Source organism: Haplochromis burtoni, unplaced genomic scaffold (assembly GCF_018398535.1).
Source record: "Haplochromis burtoni strain Fernald_Lab_line unplaced genomic scaffold, NCSU_Asbu1 Contig_35, whole genome shotgun sequence".
Taxonomy (NCBI): domain Eukaryota; kingdom Metazoa; phylum Chordata; class Actinopteri; order Cichliformes; family Cichlidae; genus Haplochromis; species Haplochromis burtoni.
In genome coordinates this window covers 2560863-2587144 of record NW_024582396.1, presented here as the reverse complement: position 1 = coordinate 2587144, position 26282 = coordinate 2560863, and the positions used below count along the sequence as shown (strand labels likewise).

General features: G+C 39.9%; 1 protein-coding gene across 2 annotated transcripts in view; it reads left to right on the top strand.

Moving 5' to 3' along the window:
- sorcs3 (sortilin related VPS10 domain containing receptor 3) overlaps window positions 1–26282 on the top strand; it is a 239272-nt gene that overhangs the window by 196901 nt on the left and 16089 nt on the right. For both annotated transcript variants that reach the window (XM_005919300.2, XM_042219615.1), the window contains 4 exons: window positions 9933–10119; window positions 16352–16485; window positions 20205–20328; window positions 20814–20926. In XM_005919300.2, coding sequence (XP_005919362.1) covers window positions 9933–10119; window positions 16352–16485; window positions 20205–20328; window positions 20814–20926 — 558 coding nt within the window. The remainder of the gene's footprint in view (window positions 1–9932; window positions 10120–16351; window positions 16486–20204; window positions 20329–20813; window positions 20927–26282) is intronic.

Below are 26282 nucleotides of genomic sequence, written 5' to 3'. Positions count from 1 at the left end.
GACCCTGTTAGTGAGCGAGAGCTGTTGTGTTCAGAGCCAGGTCTGCCGCACTGGCTGGTCACTAGGAAACTGCCTCACATGTGTCTCAGGCAGTATATGGTCTGTTGATAATAACTGCAGGCTTTACGGCGTTAGCAACTGGAGTGTTTTCCTGCCACAGCGGGAACAGCTCAAGGTAAGTGCGCGTCCCCCGGGGTCCGGCCCCAGTTGTCATATTACTGCGTGATAAGTTGAGGAATGGACGCCTGTTTTCTTTCATAAAGAGTGGATTTCTGTGATGGAAAGAGGAGGGGGACAGGAAGGGACGTGGGTGGCAGAACGATGCGATAAAAGAGAAGAAGAGAAGCGCGGGGGTAAAGAATCCTTGTGGCATCAGCCCTATTTGAGAAAATTCTCAAGATGAATTCAAAGTTTAATTTATATTCATGAAGCTTGCGATGGCTGGCTTTCTTGGGAAGAGCAAATGGCATAAAATTTTAAATGGGAGAAGACCCTGTGTCTCATATCCATATTTAAAAAGAGGGTTAGAAAGAACTAAATAATCAACATGTTTGGGTGGATGATCAGAACCGCATCGCTTCTGATTTTGCATTGTTTAGGCAGCCGTCTACACGTCGCAGTAACTATGTTGAGCTGTCAGCTGTTAGCAGAGTGATGTTTTGTTCTTAAACTATTCATGAAGGATTGTTTAAGATTTGTTAAAAAACAGCTCACATTGTCCTGACTTTGAGATAAGTGGGTACTGTGTGTATTCTAATTATTATTACGGAGGACGATTCTTAGAGAACTGCAGGAGTTTGACACAAATTGCACTTGGCAGCAGCAACATCATGCTAAATGCAGCAGGTACAAAGCTCATTTTAACTGGGATATGAAGATTAACATTAAACAGGCCACTTAAGAGCTATTTTTACTTTTTGACACATTTCAGGTCAGCCTGATCTAAAAATATCTTTAATTAATTAATTATTAGTCAGTTATTTATTAAAAATCCCCACGTGAATACTTTAAACCCACAAACTAGGGCTGCCCTAAAGGATACACTATTTCATCCTCCTGTTTGACTCTAATTAGGATCATTGCAGATAATCATTATGTTGCATTCAGTGAGGACTAGAACAAGTGACAGTCTTCTTGCAACCAGGGAAGTCTCCCTCTGTTGGCCATTAGCAAGAATGCAGGTTTAAGGTTGTATTGAATTGGCTTCCCTTGTCAGACGTGGAAGCTATGTCTAATTTTTTGTTCACTGTGTTGTTCGAAAATAAACAATTTCTATCTGCAGCGATCTCATTGATTACCATCTTCTGAAAAGGCTGGACATTTATGGGCCTTCACCCACACAATCACAAACAACAGTCTACATACCTTCACTCAAACCTTCAAAAACTCAGCACTTTTTTTAGTCAGTTGATTCTAGCTGCTGCTTTTGGTTTCATGGTGCTCCAGATGTTTTCAGCTGGTTAGGGGTCTGGACTCCACAGCATGTCTTTATCCTGTCTTCCTTCTCTCACCCCAAACGGTCGCAGCAGATGGCCCCGCCCCTCCCTGAGCCTGGTTCTGTCGGAGGTTTCTTCCTGTTAAAAGGGAGTTTTTCCTTCCCACTGTCGCCAAAGTGCTGCTCATAGGGGGTCATATGATTGTTGGCTTCTTCTCTGTATGTGTTATTGTAGGGTCTACCTTACAATATAAAGCGCCTTGAGACAACTGTTGTTGTGATTTGGCGCTGGATAAATAAAATTGAATTGAATTGAACTGAAATGACTGCAGGCTGGCCAGTTCAGCACCCAGATGCTTACACAGCTACAAAGCCATGCTGCTGGAATAGATGCAGTATGAGGTATAATACTAAAATAACAAAATAATAAAAGGGGTTTCACAGACAGGATCACATGTTGCTCTAAAACCTTTTAGCATTGATGATACCTTTCCAGATGTGCAAGATGTCCGTTCCATAGGCAGTGATGCACTCATACCATCAGAGATGCAGCCTTATGAACTACCACTCATAGCAAGCCAGATGGCCCCTCTCTACTCGAGTCTGGAGCCTGTGGCTTCCATGTTTTCCAAAAGGAATCATACATTTCAATTTGTCTGACCACAGAGCAGTTTTCCACTTTTCCTCAGTTCGTTTTAAATGAGCTTTGGCCCAGAGAAGTTGGCAGTATTTCTGGTTCATGTTCACATAGGGCTTCTTCATTGCATGATGGACCTTTAACCTGCATTTGTGGATGGCACAGTGAATTTGGTTCACAGGAAAGGATTTGTGGAAGTGCTCCTGAGCCCATGCAGTGATTTCCATGGCACGCTGTGCCCCCCCCGAGGGCATCAAGATCACAGGCATCCAATATTGATTTTCAACCTTGTCCCTTACAGACAGATTTCCAGAGATTCTCTGAAAACGATGAGATATCCAAAGCGTTTTATTCTAAGGAACACTGGTCTGAAATTGTTCCATCATTTTTAGATGCAGTTTGTTGCTTCCTTCCATCTTTGCTTCTGAGAAACAGTCTAATGTGTTCTCTTCATACCCAGTCAAGTTACTAAGCTGTTGCCAGCTAATCTAATTAGTTGTGAAACGTTCATCCAGTAAAGTACCACTTACTTTCCGAGCCTTTTGTTGACCCTTTCCCAACGTTTTTGAGACGTGTTGCTGCCATCAAATTCAGAACGAGCTAATATTTTTCATGAAATAGTAAAATGTCTCACTTTAATCATTTGATATATTTTCTGTTCTATTGGCAATAAAATGTGGATTTATGAGTTTTACAAATCAGTGCATTTTACACGATATCTTTGGAACTGGGTTCTTTTTGACTGATTAGATTTATAAAACATAGTGTGGCAGATTATATCAGATGGCGGCACAAAGTGAGGACTGACTGGATAAACTGCCATCCCTCTTGGTTGCTGTCATGAATTAGATTTGGCTTCAGTTTTCCGACCCAGGCTTTGCCAGCTCTGTGCTTAAGTTGGAGAGGACAGATTGGTGACAGCATGCGTTAGAGAGCCACTGTTTTCAGTTTCATTGTTTCCTTTAACTGCTTAGGTTGTGTTGCAGCTTTCTAATTGCCCCCGTAAGATATAAAAACTTGAAACTCTGTCAGCTTGATATAAAGTTTTAGTCTCGTCCTTGGTTACTGTATTGATGTATCCATCACTACATTACAAAAAGTTCACCAAAAGTGGCTTTCAGTGATCACACTGTGTTTCCTTCTGGGTTATAATCTCCCTGTGATCTGCCTAACACTTGTTTTGTCAGTCTGAATTTTTATCAGCCACTTCTCTGTTTCACAATCGTGTCACATTTGGGAGAAAATGTTCTACGGTTGTTCTCGCTCATGTTATCTTTTTGCAAAATCCATTTCTGCCCCAGTGGAAAAGCCAGATGAATCTCCTGCCAACAAACATTGTGAATATCGAACATGACAGCCACGACTACTGAGGATTTCCAGCTAAAATATTAACTGCAGTGCTGATTCTGAAGCTCTGTGTAGTCACAACAATTGGAGTACTTGCCCTGACTTGTTTAGCTAGTATCAAAAAATACACATTCTGCAACAATCTGTGTAATGATCTCCATACGTATAAATATGTAAAATATTAATATGGTAAATAAACCTGCATTCACTGTTTTTGTTTTATTTTTTCTAACCACTTGGGGGCAGCAGAAGAAGTTGCTGTTGTTATAGTAAATAAATTATTCATTTCAGTTGCTCTAATAGTGTTTTACACAAAAACAACACGAACACATTGTCTTCCTGTGTAGAGTTAATTTAATTCAGACTAAGAGAAGATCATGATGACTTGTTCTTGCTCATATTCGGACCTCTCACAAGCAGACTCAATATGCATGACATCCATCAGTCGGCATCAGTGATTGGATTGATTGTTGTGCACTTTAATGCTTTTAGTTATCGTTGCTGTGAAACAAAGAGCACATGAAGAAATAACCGATCGCTCGCATTATTAGTAGTTTCTGCAACCCCCATGCTAAGTGCATGTTATGCATTACCGTCATTACCAAACGATTTCCATTAACATCGTCTATACAGATTGATTTTAAGGTTGCTTACACAAATAGCAGCTGGATTTATTAGCAGCATCACTTTCAGATTGTATTTCAGGACTTAAATGAATGAATCAGTCTTTCTGGAATGATGCTACGATGCTACTGTTCCTTTGTTTAGTCTTTACCAGTTTTATTTATTTAAATAACATTTTATACATTTGGTGCTTTTTGAAACCAAAACAAACCTGAAAGGATTCTTGGAGCTTTGGAGTGACACCTGTCACCTCACAGCTCTGTTTGTAATGTAAAACTCTATCGCTCCTCGCAGTCGTCCCTGCTGTAATCAGTTTAGCAATATTTTCTATTTAACTGGCATTTTTAGAATTTGTCCAGTCTTATTATTACAGTGCAAACATGAATCCACTGTAGGAGAAACATGACATGCACTCTGCTGTCAGAAGTAGCCTGGGCGATGTTCCAAAACGCTTCACAGCTTTTATTGTCACACAGCACGCTGATACTGTAGATTCAGGTCTGACACACACCTGAACAAATGCCGGTCTCATGTATCCAAACCCCTGTCCACATACAGCAGCTGTTTCAGTGCAAACCCAGTCTCAGGGTTCCAGCCATGATGTGTTTGGATTTGCTCAACCCTGAGAGATACACGAACACAAAGAGTGACATTTAGAGAGACGGGTCAGCATTGCTCTCATGCAGATTAGTGAATCCCGCTGTGGCTGATACAGCGAGGAGCGTGAACAGAATGGCCAGCAGACGCCGAGAAGAGCTGAGTGACATCAGCACCACCGAGCTCGAGTCTTGTTTGCATGCCAGCTCATTACACTTGGAAACAATACCCGTGCTGTCAAACCCTGTTCTTAGCTTTTCTCTGTTCTCTCCAGCCACTTATCACAGATTTCATTTTCCAGACAGAGTGACATGAAAAATGCCCCAAAGCCCACCAAACCTCCTGTGTTTGAACACACGCAAGCGCACAAAGGAGTGACTGGTAGTGAGGGATGGAAAGAGCAAAGGAGCAGGAAAGAGAACAATGAATTTATTTGGTTCTAATGTGAGTTTTGGCAGAGCTGGCATGCTAATGCAGTGTTACAAATTAAGATCCCAGTTGTATTGTGCTACAGTGTGCCAAGGGGAGGCTGGGAGTTTGACTTCACAGGCCTGAGAGGATGAGTTCAGGTTTGGTCGCCGTGGCAGCTGGAGCCACCAACACTTGCGCTGTGTGTTTATCCACCGACGGTGCCAGATGTGATTCTCAGAGGAAACCGTGCAGGCAGCGGAAGGATCGCACATCCTGCAAAGGCAAACACGGTGGGATCACAACACAAACTCACATGTGCATACAAAATTTATTTTTCTCCTCTTCTGCTGCACATGCCACAAAGCAATGAAAATAATTTATATACAGCACTTTTATACAATTCAATATGATTAATATACTAATAAATAAACTTTGAAGTCATTTCATTCTTGAGTTAACTTGCAACAAATCATCCGCCTGCAAAGATGCTTCGAAGAGCTTTTTTCAACCTTTAATAGCAGAATGTTTATGTGTTTGCTCTGCAAATGAATTCTTTATTTGCTAAATTTGAGCAAATTAAAGAGCATCAATTATTGTTTGGTAAAACTAGTCTTTCTGCTTAACTGGTCAGACAAAGCTTTAGGAAGCAGTGACATGAAGAGAGTAAACACTAGTGCTTAATCTGAGAGAAATGATTCAAAGAACATTTGTGAAACTGTGTTATTAGAAGTAATACTTGGAAGTAAACAGACACAATATAGTGACTGTCCTGTCCTTTTTATGTACTATAAAGCTGCAGGGAATTTGTTTTGTGCCAACAATGCAAAGATGAGCAACCTTGTAATCTTGCTGTCGACTTAAGTTATATAAAGTATATCGGTATAAAAAGGCATAGTTAGTGTTTAAGTTAAGAACACGTAAACTAGTTGAAAATTATCTTCCATCTCGTGTGAACTAAGATCACAAATCACACTGGATTTCCTGACTGAACTTGTTTTGTTTGAATGCTCATGAATCCGTTTCAGGTTTGGAAATAGAAGGTGGTGTTTAAACATCGGGCAGGTGTTGCAGAAGAAGCTAAAGAAAGGCTGACAGCTCTCAAACATACCTGAAACAGTGTTTTGTTGAGGTCACCCTTAAGGAATATTTTTTGTTGCACTATTTGGACTTTCTCTGCCTAACTGAGACGTGGATAACTGCTGGTGATTCCAGAATGTTTTTAATCTGAAAGTCTCTGACCCTGTTTTCTCTGATGCCGGTTCTGTTTGACATCTCTTTGTCTAGAAATGGATTCGGGGGGCATGTCCCTGTTCAGCCATCTCGTTTGTTAAATTCTTTCACTGCAGCACAGTTCTCCACCTACTATACTCAGTTCTCTATTCCTGACACACTCCAAAACGTAGAGGAACTCAGTTCTTGGTTTCATACCTTGGATATTGTTGCCCCTCTAAAAATCAGGCATCCTAAGACTGAGTTTGAACCCTGGTTGAACGATGAAGCCCGTGCTGTGAGGCGTGAATGTCATAGGGCTGAGCAGAGATGGAAAAAAGATCCCTTGCAGGTCTCTTTACAAAATTTAAGCGAGCGCTGGGCCTTATATCAGCGTACAGTAAAAGAAGCAAAGCAGAAATACTTTGCTAACATTATTATGGGGAATTATCAGAAACCACATATATTGTTTAAGCCCTCTTTCTGCTCTCAGTTTTGAGCCGTCACATGAAATGTGTGAAAAGTTTCTGCACTTCTTTATAATAAAAGTAGCCTCGACTAGGGCGCGGATTATTTTGCCCACATCTGACCCCTTTGATCCTCCAATTTGCTCGACTGTCTTTCAACAGTTTGAGTCGGTTACTCTTGCTCAGCTACAGGAGGTGGTGGATCATTTATATCCCTATTTTCTGAAATAGGTTTTTTCTACCACCTGTTCAACTGTTTTAACCATTTTAAATAGCAGCCTTACCTCAGGTGTGGTTCCAAAGAATTTCAAAGATGCAATTGTGCAGCTGCTTCTTAAGAAACCTGGGCTAGATACAAACACTGCTGAAAACTTTAGACCAATATCTAAGCTGCCCTTTTTATCTAAAGTCTTGGAAAAAGTAGCAAGTAACCAATTGATCTCCTACTTGAATGCGCAAAGTATTTAGGAGATTTTCCAATCTGGTTTTAAAGCAATGCATAGCACTGAATCAGCACTATTAAGAATTTTTAATGATATATTTTTATCATGTGATTCTGGTGAAAGGCTCATTCTTATCTTACTCGATTTAACTGCTGCATTTGACACTGAAGACGATGAAATTTTAATCTCGCATTTGGAGCAGCGTGTCGGTGTAACAGGTGTGGCTCTGAAATGGTTCAGGTCTTACTTAACAAATCAAACCTTTTGAGTTCACTTAGGAAACTGTGAGTCCTCCCGTGCTCCGCTGTCTCATGGAGTACCGCATGGTTCCATTCTGGGTCCCATCCTGTTTTCACTTTATTTACCTCCCTTGGGCTCAATTTTTAGGAGACACAGACTCTCTTTTCACTGTTATGCAGATGACTACCAGATTTATGTTCCTCTTAAAAAGAAAGATGTGTCGTCTGTAAATCTTTGCAAACATGTCTGGAGGACGTCAAGTCGTGGTTGGCGCTAAACTTTCTTTGTTTTAATGATTCTAAGACTGAAGTAATGGTGTTCAGACCTGCCTCCACTGCTGTTCAGAGTGTTGATTTGCAAACCCTGAAATCATTTTGTAAACCAGAGATTGTTAATCTGGGTTTTAAAATGGATCCTGAACTTAAGCTTGAAAGCCAGATCGGGTCGGTTGTACGGTCTAGTTTCTTTCAGCTGAGGCAGCTGGCCAAAATTAAGCACTTTCTTACGAGACAGCAATTTGAAACAGTAATCCATGCCTTTGCAACTGTTCGGCTGGATTACTGTAATTCTCTTTATTATGGGGTGAGTCGATCTTCTGTTTTTCGACTGCAGCTAGTTCAGAATGCCGCTGCACGTCTTTTAACTGGCACTCGTAGATACGAGCATATCACCCAGTTTTATATTCACTTCACTGGCTGCCCGTGCAGTTTAGGATCCATTTTAAGCTGCTTGTATTTGTTTTTAAATGTTTGTCCAATGCTGCCCCTCTGTACCTCTCTGAGCTTCTTCATCCATACATACCTTCGCGGTCCCTCAGGTGGGCAGACCAGCTCCTCCTGAGCGTGCCCAGGACTAATCGTAAGCTCAGAGGGGATCGGGCGTTTGCTGTGGCAGCACCAAAACTGTGGAATGAGTTGCCTTTACATGTTAGACAGGCACCTTCCTTATCTGTTTTTAAATTACGTCTTAAAACATATTTATTTACCTTGGCTTTCAGCACAGCAGGACTTGTTGATGTCTCTTAATATGTTTGTTATTAATTATATTATTCCTTTTTTAATTTTTAAGGTGTTCTGTATGTAATTTAAACTGTTTTCTCTTTGTTTTACTTTGGTCAACATCGTTGGATGTAAAGTGCATTATAAATAAAGATGCTTTGCTATGCTACAGTTTGAAGCACTGATTGACATGTTAGTAGATATCGAGGTCTACAGATTAGTGGATATTGGATCGGTTCTCTTAGTCATCATGTTTGGGTGAAAAGATGTAAAGCAACTTTTCAAACAGCCAGATCATCAGTGCCAGACAGCCTGGTGGGAGCATCGCTGAGGTGGCTTGAGGAGTGCAGCTGGTCAGCTTGATCTGTGGGATTTTACAGGATCTGCTGCTGACATCTTGCTGCCAGAAATGCTGGGCACTTCCATTCATTCAGCCACTGGGTGTGTCGTATGGCAGCACACAGCAACAAGCATTTCTCTCCTCATTTATGCATTCATCTCCTTTTCTTCATCCTAATGGCATCATGGTCATTGTGTACTTCACCAGAAAGGCTCCTGGTCTCCTGGGTGGGGCCTTTCTGCATGAAGTTTGTGTGTGTTCCTTTTGCTTGCATGACTTTCCTCCACAAACTTCAAAGACTTGCATTGTAGGTTAATTATCATCTACTTCACATCGATGGCTATGTGTATGAGGTAAAGCACTTAATGTGTACAGAGACAGACTGTCTTTAAATGTAAATTTAAAGAACTTTGAGGGGTCATTAAATCAGCACAGTATAAACATGTCAGTTGTTCCATTTCATCTTTTATACCTAGGACTTCACCAAAAAACAAGTTCTTTACAAGTGCTTTCAGAACAGACTGAAACGTAAGCCCCTAGAACTTTGAATTTGCCCTCACAAGCATACTTGAAGTGCTTTAGATTAATGAGCTATATTTGGCTTTCGTTGAATCCGCCCCATGCCAGCCTTCTCTCCTCAGGGAAGCAGACTCTCCTGACTCACTCACAGCCTGCTTCCCGGCCATGAATTGGATGTGATTGGTCAGTGTTAAAGCGCAAATAACCTCACCTGCTGATACTTTGTTACCATTCTGTGTTATTAGTCTCACAATCTCTTTTAGCACTTTGCACCATGCTGCTGCATAATTGCGTTCTTGCGTCTGGTCAACAAAATGCTGCTTCTCTCAGTGTGCTCATGCACCTTAAGTTTGAGGTGTGGTTTAAGATGCCATTGTTTTGATAAAATCAGATTAAAGCCACACTGTTGTATCTATCTTGTAGTGGCTCCACAGTGTTGCGGTTTATGTGTTTGCCTAGGAAGCGAAATATCCCCTGGTTTGGTCCTGACAGTAGGCACGTGTGTTAGAAATGTTACCTCTGCCTGCATCACTCACATTGTCGTGGCTTCTGTTTTTCTATCTCTTCAGTGCAGCTCTTCCCTGTAAAGCAGCCACATTGCAAAACTCATTTCAGTAAACGTGTTTGTCTATAGCTTGGAGAAACGCTGCTGTGCTGTGTTTCAGGGGGACTCGCTGCGGACCAACATCCAGCTGGATTTTGGTGACGGCACAGCAGTTTCATACTCCAATCTGAGCTGGACCGAGGAAGGGATCAAGCACGTCTACAAGTCTGCCGGAATATTCCGTGTCACGGCGTTTGCAGAGAACACGCTCGGTTACGACACCACGACACTCTACCTGCACGTCACATGTAAGTGTCCACACTGTCACAAACACAACGCGTGCTGTTGCTTTCAACTGAAAACCTCTCTGAGAAGATGACTGCTGCTGTTCACTCTCTGTTTCATCGACATAAGAGACAAAACTGTCGATGCCGTCATCTGAGTCAACTTTTAGTTTGCACTCAAAGCAGTTAACTTAGTGCCCAGAAGCAGAGTGTTAGTAGACTTTTAATACTTTGTTTGCTTTTCAGGCCACAAAGCATTACTGATAAACACAGATGTGTATGACTACGTCCATGAACATCAGTTAATGATGCGTTTCCTGTCTGTATACAGTGTGTTAAGATAGGAGAATGTTTATAATGTAGGAACAGAATGAGACTTTACAAACTGAACGGTCTGTAAAATCTCATTTTAAAAGCTCTGTTTTATTCTGACCCAGACGTGCTCATATTTAGTTATTGATTTGGTGCAATGCACACACATACCCACTAAAGTTGTGTTAGGTAAGATGATAAAATGTTCAGATTTCACCCTCCAGCATGAACAGTAAGGTTGAAAGAAGGTTACACCAGGATGTAGCAAAGAGTTGTTAAAGATGGGTCAGTTCATTGGCACTGGTAAAGGGGTTAAAAAGAGAAATGTACATTTTTGTTGTTAAGAATATTATTTTATGTAAATTCACAAATACTGTTATGTTAAAAGAATATAGAAATGTGAAAGTCTAATGTGCTTTTTGGTATTTTGGGCTTCCGGCACACTGTAAATATGTGGTTATGTAGTTGAGGAGTCAGAAGCAACACAGGTTTCTGACCGAGTCCTGCCATGTTAATTTAAACCTTCATTAAACATCTCTTTTGAAAGAAAAGTACCCGGTCTTGCTCGTGTTTCAAATGCCTGTTGCTGGACTGACTTCTAAAGGTGGTACAGAAGAGTGAAACAGAGCCCGACGGGCCCGTCATACTAGCTCAACCCTGTAGATCCAACCCATCAAATAATAGCCAGAAAATTTAGATTTTTTGGAACTGAGATGTTTTCTGAGATGTATTTTCATTATGTATTTATTATATCTTTTTTGTATCACATTTGATACATTGGGGATTTTTGGCAACTTTTTTGTTAACAACAATGTTAATTTTAGACCAAACAAAGAGTTTTGTCAATAACATTTTGAAATTATGGAAGGTATTGATCAGAGAGACAGATCTCAGAAACTCGTATCAAATATGATACAAAGGACATTAAAGGGTTAAGAAGAGAGGTGATGATTAGTGAGCAGCAATCCAACTTCCTGCTGAGAAACAGCACTGCAGATGCAATGTTTGCTTCGAGAGTGTTGATGAACAAATGTAGATGACATCAGAAGAGCCTCACTGTGTATTTGAAGATCAAGAGAAAGCGTATGACAGGGTGCCAAGAGAGAAACTGTGGTACTGCATGAATACGTCAGGAGCAAAGCGCAGAGTATGTGAAGGGCTGCAGGACATGTATGAGAACAGAGGGATGGTGGTGAGGTGTGCAGTGAGTGACAGATGGGTTCAAAGTAGGGGTGGGATTACATCAGGGATGCTCTGAGCCCTGCTTGTTTGCAGTGGGGATGGACAGGCTGACAGATGAGGTCAGGCAGGAGTCTCTGTGGACTCTGATGTTTGCCAAAGACATTGTGGTCTGTAGTGAGAGTAGGGAGCCTGGAGAGGTGGAGGTATGCTCTGGAGAAAAGAGGAATTAAAGGCTGTAGATGCAAGACAGAATAATTCAATTTGATTTTCAAGTCCAAAGACATACAGCTTGTGGGGATAGGTTAATTGGATAATCCAAATTGCCACTAGGTGTGAATGTGCGAGTGAATGTGAGTGCGAATGGTTGTCTGTCCCTGTGCGTTGGCCCTGCAACAGACTGGCGACCTGTCCAGGGTTCAGTTTTATTTATATAACGCCAAATAAGGACAACAGTCACCTCAATGTGATATGTGAGAATGTATATGTGTGAGAATGATAGGGAGACAACTGCAACAGTGGAGATGGATGACCGTCGAAAGCAACGGACAGGAGAGAGGTGAAGAAGAGAGTGCAGACAGGGTGGAGTGGGTGGAGACGAGTGAGAGGAAGGATATCAGAAAAGAATGAAAGGGAAGGTTTAGGTTTAGGATGATAGTATGACCTGCCATCAGTCAGTATGGTTTAGAGATGGTAGCACTGGGAAAAACATGGGAGGCTGAGCTGGAGGTACTGAGATGGAGAGATGAGATGGTTTGGACATGTGCAGAGCTGGGATTGTGGATATAATGGAAAAAAAAATGTTGAATTTGGGCAGGAGAAATAGAGGGAAACCACAGCGAAGATTCAGGGATGTAGCGATGGAGGCTTTAGAGGGTTGGCGTGACAGAGGAGGATGCTGGGACAGGGTGTGATGGAGGAAGAGGATCTGCTGTGATTTGTTTGTTTTTCCTTTTTTTAATTATTTAGACAAAAGAGTTGATCGCCTGGATATCACCCACCCAGCCAACATTAGCTTTGCTACTTAAGGCCAGAATACTTTCTGAAGACATGAAGACGTTTGTGTCAGAGTCAGTAATGTTGGGACATGACTGTTGGTTCATATAAATGATGTAGTGTTGCTCACTATTTATACTGGAGATGGAAGAGAGGCCTTCAGGCAATAGAAGTGATTTTTGTAGAAAGTCGCTGCTTCCTGTCTTCAAATAAATGAGAGAAAGCCTTTAGATGGATGGTCAGATGCAGTCCTTTTGGACATCAGCAATAAAAAAAAAACATTAAATGAAATTAAGTCGCTTAATGCATTTTTTTGATCAGCAGTAAAATGTTTTTTCAGATGTGGATTTCACGGTACTTAGCTCCAGGTGGTAAATTCGTTCACCTGAACGGCAACCACACTGTTGATCCACGCTAAACTCATTTCAAGTGAACTGTGCTCACCTATACAGGGTTTGTAATACAGCAGCTGTGATAAACAAGTTTTGGGAAAAAGGTCATAATAAACTTGCTTATGCAAGGTTTTACTGTGAGGAACAAACTGAGAAGTGAGCCTTTAAGGCCACTGCAGCTAATAGGCAGTTATCTGAGGATACGGCATCACAACAATGGATTATTTTTAAAGTGGAGCAGGTTTTACGCAGCAGCACAAATAACAATTTACTGGATCGTCATGCCTTCTAGCTTCTGTTCAGACAGCAACAAAACAGTGTATCACTTTAACTTTCCATGGAAATTATTCAAGCTGCTTTCTGTAAGTGTTGAATTGTCTCTCTGTTATTTTTGCTGATTTTTTCAGTCAATTTTAATTTAACCTCTTAAATTAAAAGTCACCCAGCCTGTGCTGTATGTATATAGTTCTGACAGGAACAATTTCAGCTGGATTTATTTCACAGTGTAGGTGATGCTTTCAGGGAGAAACGCCAAAAACTACTACAAACGATTTCTCAGCTGAGCATATTTAATACCAAACGATTCTCTCACCTTCTCCCATTCATACAAAGATACAGTACGCACACACACACACACACACACACACACGCACACACACACGCACGCAGCATCTGAAGTTGGGGATAAAGATTAGTTCTGCTTAAAGAGGATGAGCGCTAATAGAAGCCTCGGAGAAATGAGCACTACACGAACCTTTCGTTGGAGTTTTTCCATAAAAATAGTGTATTACATTTGTCCATGGCAGCAAACTTCATCTCTACGATTAGTGTAAACCATCCCAGACCCCTGTCAGGTCCCATTAGGTTCTTAGTGGGGAGGTTTGCAGTATTACCCAGAAGGTATTATGTCAAAAAATTCATGATGGTGTCAACATTTTTGGGAGTTTTTTGCTCGTCAGCACTAGTATCAGAGTGAAATGGTTCCGTTTTCTGTCAAACAATAATGTTACATATGTGCAAAAAATAGCTAAACTATCTGTTTGCCTGCTATATGTTTCATCTACATTTTCACAGACAGTAGCTGTCACCTGAAGTTTGCTCCTGTCACATTACACCAGAATAAATATCTCAGAGTTGATGACATGAGACATTGGGAGTAGAGCTTATTCCTTCATGGAAAATTCAGGTCAGATGAATGAGTACTAGCACTGAAAATATATAAATAGTGTTAACTTATTAAAAGAAACCAGCAAACGTCCACTCCTGTTTCTTAAAAATTAAAAAGCGGGGTTTGTATTTAAAGACATTCACTTTTCTGGCTCAGCTGCAGTTTTGTTGAACTCTGACTGCTTCACACTGTGACGATTGGTCAGAAATGTAAAATGCAGGAAGAAAAGTCCAAACTATCCAAGTAAATATGTCAGTTGTGTCTCTTAATAGTCACGCAGCTTGATGGAAGCAGGCGGTGTGTGCAGCTACAGGTTAAATTTGGTATATCCTCCTCCAAATCACTCCACAGATCTTTTTAAGATTTAAGCTAATTAAGAAAAGTCACAAAGTGTGGTTTTGACGTTTTCAAAAGTTTGCCTTTATGCTTTGTAGATTAGAGATTAGATAAAACTTTATTAATCCCTCAGGTGGATTTCTCTGGGAAATTCGTTACGGGCAATTGCAAAGAGCAAAACTTACATTACAAGTGCTAGCACATGGTCCACTTTGGTGGGGTTCCAGTTTGTCACGTACCTCCCAGTCTTGGTAATTTGGCACGCTCAGTCGGGTTCAAACGCTCAGGCAGCCTTTCCAGTGCAGGAGGACGGACATTACACAGGAGAAGATGAATGGAACAGCTGGAAAAGATGAGGCATTGTGCAGAGAAACCTCAGCAATCATTTTGTCACCGGGGCGCTTCTTCCTATCGCAGCGCTAAGACGGTGATCTTTACTGAGTCGCTCTCATTTAGAGGACGACTGCGGCGAGTCAAGCCTTCGTTAAATCGTTAGTATAAATGTTTACTGTGTTGATGTCATAGTTCACATGAATATCAGTCTCAAAGTTAGTTTAACCTGCTTTCTGGAATAGACCCAGGTGGACCTTCACTATAATAATTTATAGTGTACATAAATATAAATGAGTGTTATCCAACTGGGCATCTTTGGATCATTAGAGTTCTGTCTGTGATGCTCCTTAGCTTATAATATAAAGTGCCTCGAGATGTCTGTTGTTGTTCCATATAAATAAAACTGAATTTTCTGTTAGATGATTATAAAGAAGTGCATAAAGTGGATTTTGTGGTGTGGAGATAATAAAGAACAACAAAATAGAACTGTTTAATTCAACTTATCAGTTTATCAAACCATAATGTGCAGAAATGCAAACTCTATTTAAAACCCTTGTTGTGCCACAGAGAAAGCAATTACTTCTGTCAACTGTTTAAAAACACAGCACAGCAGGCAGAAAGAAAACTCTTCCATTTGCTGATTATTTTCTCTCCAAAATACAAGGCTGGAATAATTTAAAACAAACATGCGCCCAACTTAGAATAGTCATTATTAAGAAATGTACCGTCACAACTCGGATGAAGAAATAAAGATGAATATGAATGAGAACAAGATCACACGAACATACAGTGTTTCATCTTCTGCCATCACAGTGTGTGCATGGTTATAACAGGCCGCCATATATGTCTTACCTATTAGGCAGTCTCATTACACCTGCCAGCAGACTCGCACAGCCTAATTGGGAAGGTCTGTCTGACATGCATCGCAGTGATAGCAGTATAGAATTAGGCAATAAACTGCAGGGGGGGCTTCTATTACTTAGAAGCTGTTACATCATTTGATTGTCACACTGATAGATGTGACAATTATCTTGTTTCGAGTGACATAAAAAGTCCCCGACTGTTTAACTGTCCTCATAAAGATAAACTTTCTCAGTAATGTTGGATTGAGTTGCATCAACATGGTTACAGAAGTAGAGGTGTTACATTTTAGAGGATTTTCATCCATCACGTCGTAGTAACGGACACTCGGCTGCACCTGGCGAGTTCCTCTCTGAGTTTATATGATATTTCTTTTCACAGTGTTTGCATTTATCCATTTTTCTTAACCCACTTATTCTGTCCTGAGTTTGGGGGGCTGGGATGGGAGTGTGTCTTTACCCAAACTGCACCAGACATGTAGAGAAACAGAGACAGATGTATTCACCTCAGGTGCAGATCTTTGAACTGTGGGAGGAAACCCGAGCGCACTGAACAAGCTTCGCACCCCATGTACCGCCAACTGCCTTTTTTGTATTTGAGTGAGAAGCACGATCTGAAGTCTGCCTCATTAACTGAATCCGTGTACGATATCAACTCGTCTGTCCTGTTTCTTTCTTAGGTCCAGTGGAGCATGTCCAGCTTCTTGCTCCCTTTGTGGTCATAAGAAACAAGGAAGTGAACATCACAGCGGTGGTCTTACCCAGCCACTCACGCACAGTCACTTACTTCTGGTGGTTAGGAAACAATACTGAGGTAACGTCTGCAAAGAAAGACTCATTAAAGACATTTTCATTGAAATTTCTGTGGCTTGCGATTTAGATTTTAGTTGTTATTTTTTTAAGCTGTATAGTAAGTGCTGCTGTTAGTAGACTGCTTAATATAAATGCTCTTATCTGTGCTTGAGAAGTGTTTTTAATGTTTAAGAAGAACAAAGCAACAAAAGAGAGATCCAGAGCCAAATCCTCAAAAGTGATAGAACATGTCTCGTGTGCTTAGAGCACGCTCAGGTTAACATTTAGCTGAAAGGTCGTCTCGTGTCTTAATCACATAGTGATGCTTGGTCAGGATCTCTCGGCATCACATTTTTACACTCATGTGTTAAAAAGCCAATAGTGTGATTTTTGATTGGACAGGGCAGATTGACAGGCTTAATACAGAGCTAATAAACTTGTGTAGGACCTCAGGTTTGATGCTTGTATTATAGAAATTACTATGATATTACTTACTGAATCAGAACCAAGACTCACACGTTTGTCCGGTTGTTAGGTGATGATGACGAACCCGGCTTCCGGGTCCAAACTACTCTGTGTTTATTGAAGCCGTTGTGTTTCTAACAGGTTTTAATGTTTTGTATCTTGTTCTATTTAATCTGAGCAAGAACCTAAAAACAGTCAGTGATCACTGTCGGCCTCTCTGAGTTTGGTTGATTGAATCTTTATTTTGAACATGTTGAAAAAGTATAACAACATAGAATTAAAACCAGACAAACAAACAAAGCAAAACAAAAGGAAAATGAGCAACCACAAATAACTTTGTTCAAAAAGGAGCAGGAAGAAGCATAAGCTTATTTAATCCCACCCCCTTTTCCACTATCTAGTAATCAACAGAATACAGAAATCCTCTTTACAATTACATTATATGTTACGTGTATTTAAAAATAATAATAATAATAATGATAATTATATGTATATCTATCTTTCTATCTATCCATATATACATATATATACACATATACTCTTTAACACCTCAAAGGATACACAACCTACAGATATGTACACCCATACCAAAATACACGTGCACCCGCACACACATGAAAATATTGGACAAGGACACCCTATCAAATTTCTACCTCGTCCCTGTACCCTGCAAAGACCATCTCCTTAAACTGCTGTTTAAACTGTGCCGTGCTTGGACATTGCTTCATATCTTTACTTAGTCTGTTCCACAGCTTCACTCCACACACAGAGATGCAAAAACCTTTTAATGTTGTACGGATATAAGGATGTTTTAAATTTAATTCCCCCCTCAAATTGTATCCCCGTTCCCTTTTAGAAAACATTTTTAGAATATTGTCAGGAAGCAGGTTATTTATTGCTTTATATATAATTTGTGCTGTTAGAAAATGAACGAGATCTGTGAATTTTAGAATTTTTGATTTTAAGAATAGTGGATTTGTATGATCTCTGTAACCAGTTTTATGGATTATCCTTATGGCCCTTTTTTGTAATATAAAGATTGATGATAGCGGACGTTTATAAGTATTGCCCCACACCTCTGCACAGTAATTCAAATACGGTGCAATCAGGGAACAATAGAGAATGTGTTTGACTTTACTCAAGATTGAAACACTTCTTCCAATTTTGTTATGTATATGATTTATATGTGACTTCCAGATTAATTTTTCATCTATAATCAGACCAAGAAACTTATGTTCAAGTACTCTTTCAATGTCCACACCATCTATATGAATCTGCATTTGCATTTCTAAGGGAATTCTTAAATAAGACTATTTTAGTTTTACTTAGATTTAGCGATAGTTTGTTCCTGTTAACACTGCAATTCCCAGCTTCTACCGTTCTACCTTTAAAAGCCGGAGAGCAGTCAAGTCAAGAAGGCTTCTACCTTAGACCCCCGCGGAGTCATTTTTTAAATTTTGCACATTTCTGAAGTAATTGTATCGAGCAACTACTTTAGATTCCCACTAGAACAAAAAATATTTGTGTTTTCTGCAAATAATACTAATTTTAATATATATCAGATGCCTTGTAAACATCATTTATATAAATAATACATTTTGGACCCAGTACAGAGCCTTGTGGAACACCACAAGCAATGTCCAAGCATGATGAGGAATGGACACCCAGCTTCACAAATTGTTTCCTGTCACTTAAATAGTTTTTCACCCAGTGCAGTACAACCCCCCTTATCCCATATCGTTCCAGTTTATTAATTAATATATCATGATTGATTGTGTCGAATGCTTTTTTGAGATCCAAAAATAGTCCAGCTGCATATTGTTTCTGATCTATAGCATTTATAATATCTTCAATTGATTCGATTAATGCCAGTGATGTTGATCTTTTTGATCGGAATCCATATTCCATCTGTTTTTAAGGACAACAGATGGAAATTAGCCCTTGGCTATAATCTGGTATGTTTACATTCATGTAATTTGTTTTTTTACATTTATGTTCATTAACATGCATTGTCCTAAATAAATAAATAAATAAATAAATAAGCAAAATAAGAGTAATTTATGTTTATCTAAGAATTTGTCTAATCGTTTATTAAACAGGTTTTCTAGGATTTTGGAGAATTGTGGAAGTAAAGAAACAGGCCTTTAATTTGTGAAGTGGTGTCTATCCCCAGTTTTATACCACGACACAACTTTAGGTATTTCTATTTATTATTAGTTTTATTACCACTCTTCATTGTAAAGCTCAGTTTTTAAAACCTTACGATGTAACTACAGCCCAGCACATGCAGCAGTACATTAATGACTAACCTCGTATTGTGGATGGATTATTTCAGTTGTTCTCCTGGCTGAAGTTTGGTTCGTTTACAGCATCCTGCGATTGCATTTGTCCCTAACCATCAGGAACCCTCACGTTAACTTTTATCGAGTGGAAAAAAGTTAGCGTTCATCCTTCAGCTTCACTGTGTTTATGTTATGCTAACATAGCTGTATAGCTAGCAATCACGTAGCACATCATTATATACCAGCTAGCTTAACTTCAGTAACCCTACAAACACCACTGCTGTTTAGTTGTCGGTCTCCTTTTATGTTGGAAGTGCTAGCAAAGCTGTACGTTTTCGTTGTTCAAGAATCCATCAGTCAGGACATGGTATATCATGTTTAGGTGGAAAGTAGTGAGCTAACTCCCTGCTAACTTCATTAAACTTAATAAATCCTGTTTTCATTGATGCCTGCATGTTAAACTTTATAGTTACACCTGGTAAAGCAGCCACACTGATCATTTTATTAAAGAATTTAGACAGTTTTTAACTCTCAGTGATGCTGCAGTGTTCATTTGACTTTGGGACCTGAAGCGGAGTTTGGACCCGGAAGCGGCTAATGATGTTAGACTTAAAGACCAGATTCCTCTTCCACATCTGTTGTGATGTGGCCATGGTAACAATTGCTGGAATTGTTAGAGTATATGTATTTCACTGATTCTGTTTGGATCTGCTTTTTTGTTTTGTTTTTTAAAGCAGAAACAACACTTTTAAGCTACTACTGAAACTATCACTATAATTTCAGTCATCTTTTGTTTGGTAGGGCCTAAACTCTCACTGTGTATACTTATAAATGAGTACCTGTTACAGTTTTTATAACATACTACTTCATGTTCCTCCTCATGAGGGATTTTGGTGCCAAGGTGTGCAGTTTCACCAATGTTACACGTTGAACTTGGAAAGAAATTGGGACATTATTTCTATGTTTACCTGTAACTTAAGAACTGTGCTTGCAGCCGGTGATAACTTTGGATGGAAGCATCTCGCACACCTTTCAGAGTGAGGGAATGCACACCATAACTGTTCAGGTGGCTGCCAGCAACACCATCTTGCAGGACACTAAGACTATAGCAGTCAAAGGTCAGTATTTGTTAACTGTGCTCCCGGAGCTGGTAACAACACATAACTGCAGTTTAATGGGAGGCAGTTAAATACTTTTTATTTAAGTCCTCCAATTTTACTGTTTTCTTTTATTTTTCCCCTGTATAAGATGTAAAACAGCTCCTACTTGACTAAAATATATCACATTACTGCTGGAACCTCTAAAGAATATGTCTTCATTTAAAATGAAGTGATCCAGCAGCAAGTATCTGTAAAATGCAATGATTTATTACCAGAGAATGGGTTGGCGTAAAGCTGTGACATTTTCTAATTATCTAGAAGTGCATCTGGTACATTTAGCCAAAGGGAAGTGCGGGGGATATGAGAAAGCCTCTTCTTTTCATCAAGTGTTAACTACCTGAAACTCGACTTGAGCAAAATGACAGTTGGCACAGCTCACTGAGAATAATGCCTTCAGATGGGAGTGAATTAATGGCTGATTCTCCCCTGACTCTCCTCGACAGAATTCTTCAAATCTCTACTTTTATCTTTCTCCCCTAATCTGGACGAGTTCAACCCTGACATACCCGAGTGGAGACAGGATGTGGGGAGAGTAATTAAGAAGGCTCTGCTCCAAGTGAGTGATTTTCATTTTCTCTCTGCTTCCTTCTCTCTTCCTTCCCTTCCATCCTTCCATTTCTCCATCTTGAGATTCTTTCCATTCCATCGTTTTTTCTTTACTCCTACTTTCCGTCTCATCCTGCTATTTCTCAATTATTTCATATACCCCTTTGCGGTCCAATACTCTGGGCTCACTGGTGCAGTGAGAGAACGCCCTCGGCCACCCCGTGATTCATCATCAGACAGGTGTGAAGACGACTCTGCTTTCCTTCTCTCCCGAGACGCCTTCACGAGCGCCGATTTCTTAATTTTAAAGTCAGAAAATGAACTTCAAGCCTAGGAGACCAAGGAGTGGCGATACCTGTCACTGTGGCTAATGTGTGTTTGTGTGTGCGCACTTGATCGTAGGAGGTGTGCGAGTGTGTGTGTGGGAAGCTCACCCATCACTGCTAAGTGCTACTCATCTCCCCATCCACAGCTCATGAATAGAGTGCTGCATTTTTTTGCTGTGCTCTTAGCCATCTTAACAGCGTATCGAGCATTTGGAGCTGCAGGTGGGAGCCTTTGGAGGAACGTTTAAAGTGGTTCAAGGGGAGCTCGTGTGTAACCCGGATAACCCCAGAGTCAGACCTGTGTTTGCGAGCTGATTGTTTTAGCGTTCGCTGTGAATTTCGTGCCGCTTCGCTTCAAGTAATTTGCCTTAAAAGTGATTTTTAGCTTTTCTTCATCATGTTGTTTATTACCAATAACAAGACTCCACTAAAGCAGTTAAGGCTGAACTGATATTAATGATCCTGCGGACAGACTTGTGTTATTTATTCCAACTTGACTCCCTTTTAAATAAATCACTGAAGTTATTGATGTCTTCTCAAGCTATTGAAAGCTTGTGCACTTCACTAATTACCAAAGTTAAATAGAGCTCTGTTGATGCTGGTGTTAATTCACTCATGATTAAACTATTTCAGCATGTGAGAAACGGTGTGGATGTCTGAAGTTTAGGCTTTCAGCTTTTTAGAATCTTTGAAAAGTTCATATTTCAATTTTACCTTTTTCTTGCTACTCAGTTGGATTAATTGTTCCTCCCTTTTTTCTCAGCAATCTAATAAAGTCGAATGAAGTGACCCTGTGAGCCTAGACTTCGACCTTGTTTTTATTTTTATGTATTACTATGATGTCTGTCTCTGAGATGCAATGTCAAATAGTCACCAGTTAAAACTACAAACCCGAGGCTACAGTCCCACACACAGATACACATTCCTGTCTTAATGAGGACGCACACAAGTTTTTGTTATGCTGTTTCAGTTTCAATACAAAGCAAACAGCAAAGTTAGAAATAAGAACATTTAGCATCTCCACAGTGATTCTGTGGTAGAAACAGGGCTGTGTTACCTGTTAGTCGCAGGTCAACAGACATCAGTGTGGCTACTGCACGATTAGCTTCATGTTAGCATGCTGCCAAACTGCTAATACTGTGTTAGCAGCAGTGGTTGCTTTTTTGGGAGAACAGTTTGTACGCTGTCTTCTTTTTCCTCCATGCAAAAACAGTAAAAGTTATGTTCATATCTTCCTTCCTCAGAAGCTGTTGACGTTTTTAATCTGGTCATGTCTGAGGCCTGCATTGAAATTGCAGCTGCAACTACAAGTGATCAGGAAGGGGCTTCCAGTAAGGAAGTTGTCCAATACTGGGAGATAAATTGTCATAAATTGCAGGGACTGACTTTTTGCACATCTATGTTCCTTCCCGTGCTCTTCGATCTCAGGATTCCTAAGGCCAGAAAAAAAGACTATTGGGGAACGTGCTTTTTCTTTTTGTGCCACATTTTTGTGGAACAACCTCCCTCAACATATTAGGCAGGCATGCTCTGTGGAGGTTTTTAAAGCTAAGCTAAAGACCCACTTGTTCACCCTATCCTATGTCCGTTAGTTTTTAAATTACTATTAGTTTTAACTTATACTGTTTTTTCTGTACTGGATGTATTTATTTTTTAATCTTTTATCTTCGAATAACTTTTCAGCACTTTGCTTGAAAGCACTTTATAAATATAGTTATTATTATTATTATTATTAAGGATCTATTAATAAGTAATAATGAATATTAATAGTTAGCAAAATTAATAACTAAATACAAAAATAATGTTGTTGTGGTGTTTTAAACACAGAATGACAGGTGTGTTGGTGAAAATACAATTTTTTAAGTTGTCTTAAATCAAATCGTCTGCTCACGGACGGCTGCCCCGACCTGAGTCTGGCTCTGGTGGAGGTCACTTCCTGTTAAAGGGAGGTTCTTCCTTTTCATTGTTGCCAAGTTCTGCCTCAGACATTGTTTAGCTTGCAGTATAAAAGCAAGTGTTGTTGTGAAGTAAAAGTACTCTGAACAGGATTTTAAACAAATTTGTGGTTTGAAAACAAATTTCTTAATTAACTAATTTTAATGTTCTGTTAAGCAGCAGTAAAGAGATGCATTGCCTCAGATTACCTTTACCTTTGAATATTATTTGTGGTTTTAACTACATGTCTTGAGAACGTCACCTTTAAGCCACTGTTGAAGAAAAACAAACAGTCCTAAGGCATGCTGATACAGTGTGATTTAGACCTGTGCAAACAGTGGAAGAAATGTGGGAGCACAAGTGGCCCGCAGGTGATTTTTTTCTCCGTTACTTCTCCCTCATTGTGAGTCATTTCAAGTGTCTGCTTCAAATGCTTTTGTCCTCCTTTACATCACAGTTACCACCTACACTTGACTGCACTGTGTTCACAGCTCAACCGCCTGTCTTTACTGTAGTCTGGGCCTACGGGTAGCTTTTATTGAGGCATGACATGCAGAATCAAAAGTCTGGATTCATAATAATAAATTGATTCAGTTTTTTTTTTTCTCAGTGAAATGGGCCATTTGTGATGTGGAGAAGGATAATTACTCTACTTTCACACCGAGAACTCTGGTGCACTCGGTTTATCACATGCTGAGTTTCAGTGCCATAGTACACATTAGAGGGCTGTGTCATCAATCATAGAACTAAGATTACAATACATAACCATGCAGTTCTTCTTGAAGTGAAATCCAAATGAAAAAGTAGAGCGACAGTTGTTATGTGTGTTTTTCTTTTTTCCGTTATATTACACTAGTGTCTGAATTGCCACTTTTCATCTTTTCGTATTACGCCGTCTGACTTTCATATCAGGTACTTGTTTATGTGAAAGGGCTGTAGATCTGTTTATGTGTTTGCATCTGACACAAAGTTCATTTCCAGACAAACATATTGTCCAAGTGGTGACAGGAAGGGTTATTTTTCCTCCATTTTGTTATGGCTGAGGAGTCTTGGTGGAGACACAGGCCAATCCACAACTGATGGCATTTCAACATAGTAAACAACTCCCAAACAATAAAATAGGAGATGAGGAAGAGAACAAATCGCAATTAAAGTCAAGGTCCATTTAACGGAGGTGCACCACTGCCGAATGTATCATGTCATGATTTTGCACTCTTCGCCTATAGGCTCATTTCATTTCCAGCGCTTCTGCTGTTCCTGAACGTGCGTTCAGCAATCAAGGTTATTTCAGTCCACTCTGTCTTTCCTTAGCCACCTCCCTTTCATATTCCCTTAACGTTTCTCTGCTCAGACTCATATAGTTTACAGTGTTCATCCTCCTCCATAGCTTCCCTCGAAGGTTAATGCAAGCTATCAAGCTATTGTCTCTTTATTGCTTCCCCAGAGGCGCTGATTTTCTTTTTTATCCATCTGAAGCGTGGTAAACCATCCACTCTGATGTGATACTCTCGTCATTTGAATCTGCTGTCAGTTGTGATGTTCACAATTAACTTACTTTCAAATGACTGGAATGCATATGAAGCTTTATGAGTGAAGAAAACCTTTGAAAAATCTTTGAAATATTAATAATAATGAAAGGTAGTACCATCTTCATCTCCAAAGGAGGAGTCCCACTGATGTCGGTGATCACCTGACCTTCATTTTCACAGCAACACAAGGCTTGAAATCTAAGATGTTTATCAACAAGAATGGGATTATATCTTTTGGTATTTCATTTTATTTATTATTTGTTTTTTAGGAGTATTTTTCCTCTCCCTGACCTGTGCACCTGGGATGGTCCATGGACAAACTTTAGACAATGTTGAGAAAGGATAATGTAGTGTTAAAGTCGAAAGAGAGAAATGGCAGTCGACAGTAAATCTGCATTTCTGGTTAATTATTTATATATATATCCTTTTTAATAGATTCTGGTAAGAAAAAGCATCATCTATCCCTGAAATGGGCTCATGGTGCGACACACAGTAAATTCCTGACTGATATGACATTGGTGAGAAAGATGAATCCGACTGCTTATGAAAATTTTTCTGCTTCTTCCTGAACTGCCAGCAATTTCTTTAGGTTCAGATAGATTATTAGGTCACAATTCACTTGGTTTTAATCTAGGTGCTGTCATCAGAACAAAATGTTCATTTGTTGGAACAACCTGGAGAACACACCTGGAAAAACGTGTGAGCTTCCCACCAGCCAGAATTCTAGGTGTCATGCTAACATGCTAAGCTAAGAAAGAGAGGTTAACATTTAGTTGAAAGTTTTACTACAACAATGTTCATGCTTAGAGAGAAAGGCAACAGTAGTTAAAGAGTTGTTTTTATTGTTTTCATAATTCAAGGGCAACATCTGGGTGTCTGCATGTCTTAAATATTGTTTAAGCTACAAACACAAAATCATTTCCAAAACCCAGAAATGTCAGTAGAGGTTATCTGCTTTACATTTAAACTAAAGCGTTTCAAGTCAAAAACTGAAAAAGAAGTGAAAGTGTAGCAAGATAATAACTTTCAGAGTCCCTCTGGAGTTTATCTTCTTCAAATAGTATTTCTTGAAATGAACTTGCAAAATATTGCATTGTGAAATCTTCATATCAAACCAAATTGAGCCGACTTCCCTGCAGCCTGTCCTCTCTGAGGATCTCACCTCTCTTCCCGTTTACCATCCCGATTTAATTTTTGTACCCGTGATGAATTTGCAGTATATCAGATGATCCTCCAGATTTTTAAACTAAGGACAGATTGCTGTGCGAGTCAACATGGTCCAAGCGCACTGATTTTTTTTCTTTTTTTCCCCACAGGCTATTGCCTCTTTTGTCATCCCATTCACTTTATCTCCCTCTCCACTGCCTCTTCTCCCATTGCAAGACACGCCCATGGCTATCATTTGTCCACTGCTTTGTTACTCAAATAGTGATTTTTCTGCTTGATAATTGATGTGCTTTGCCTTTACCTGCTACGTTGTCCACCCCAGGTCAGAGGGAAAACATAAAAACATCAAAGGCTCTAGAATGAAGAGTGATTGCCACACGGCACTGCCCCCATTCTTGCTTGTCCTGCA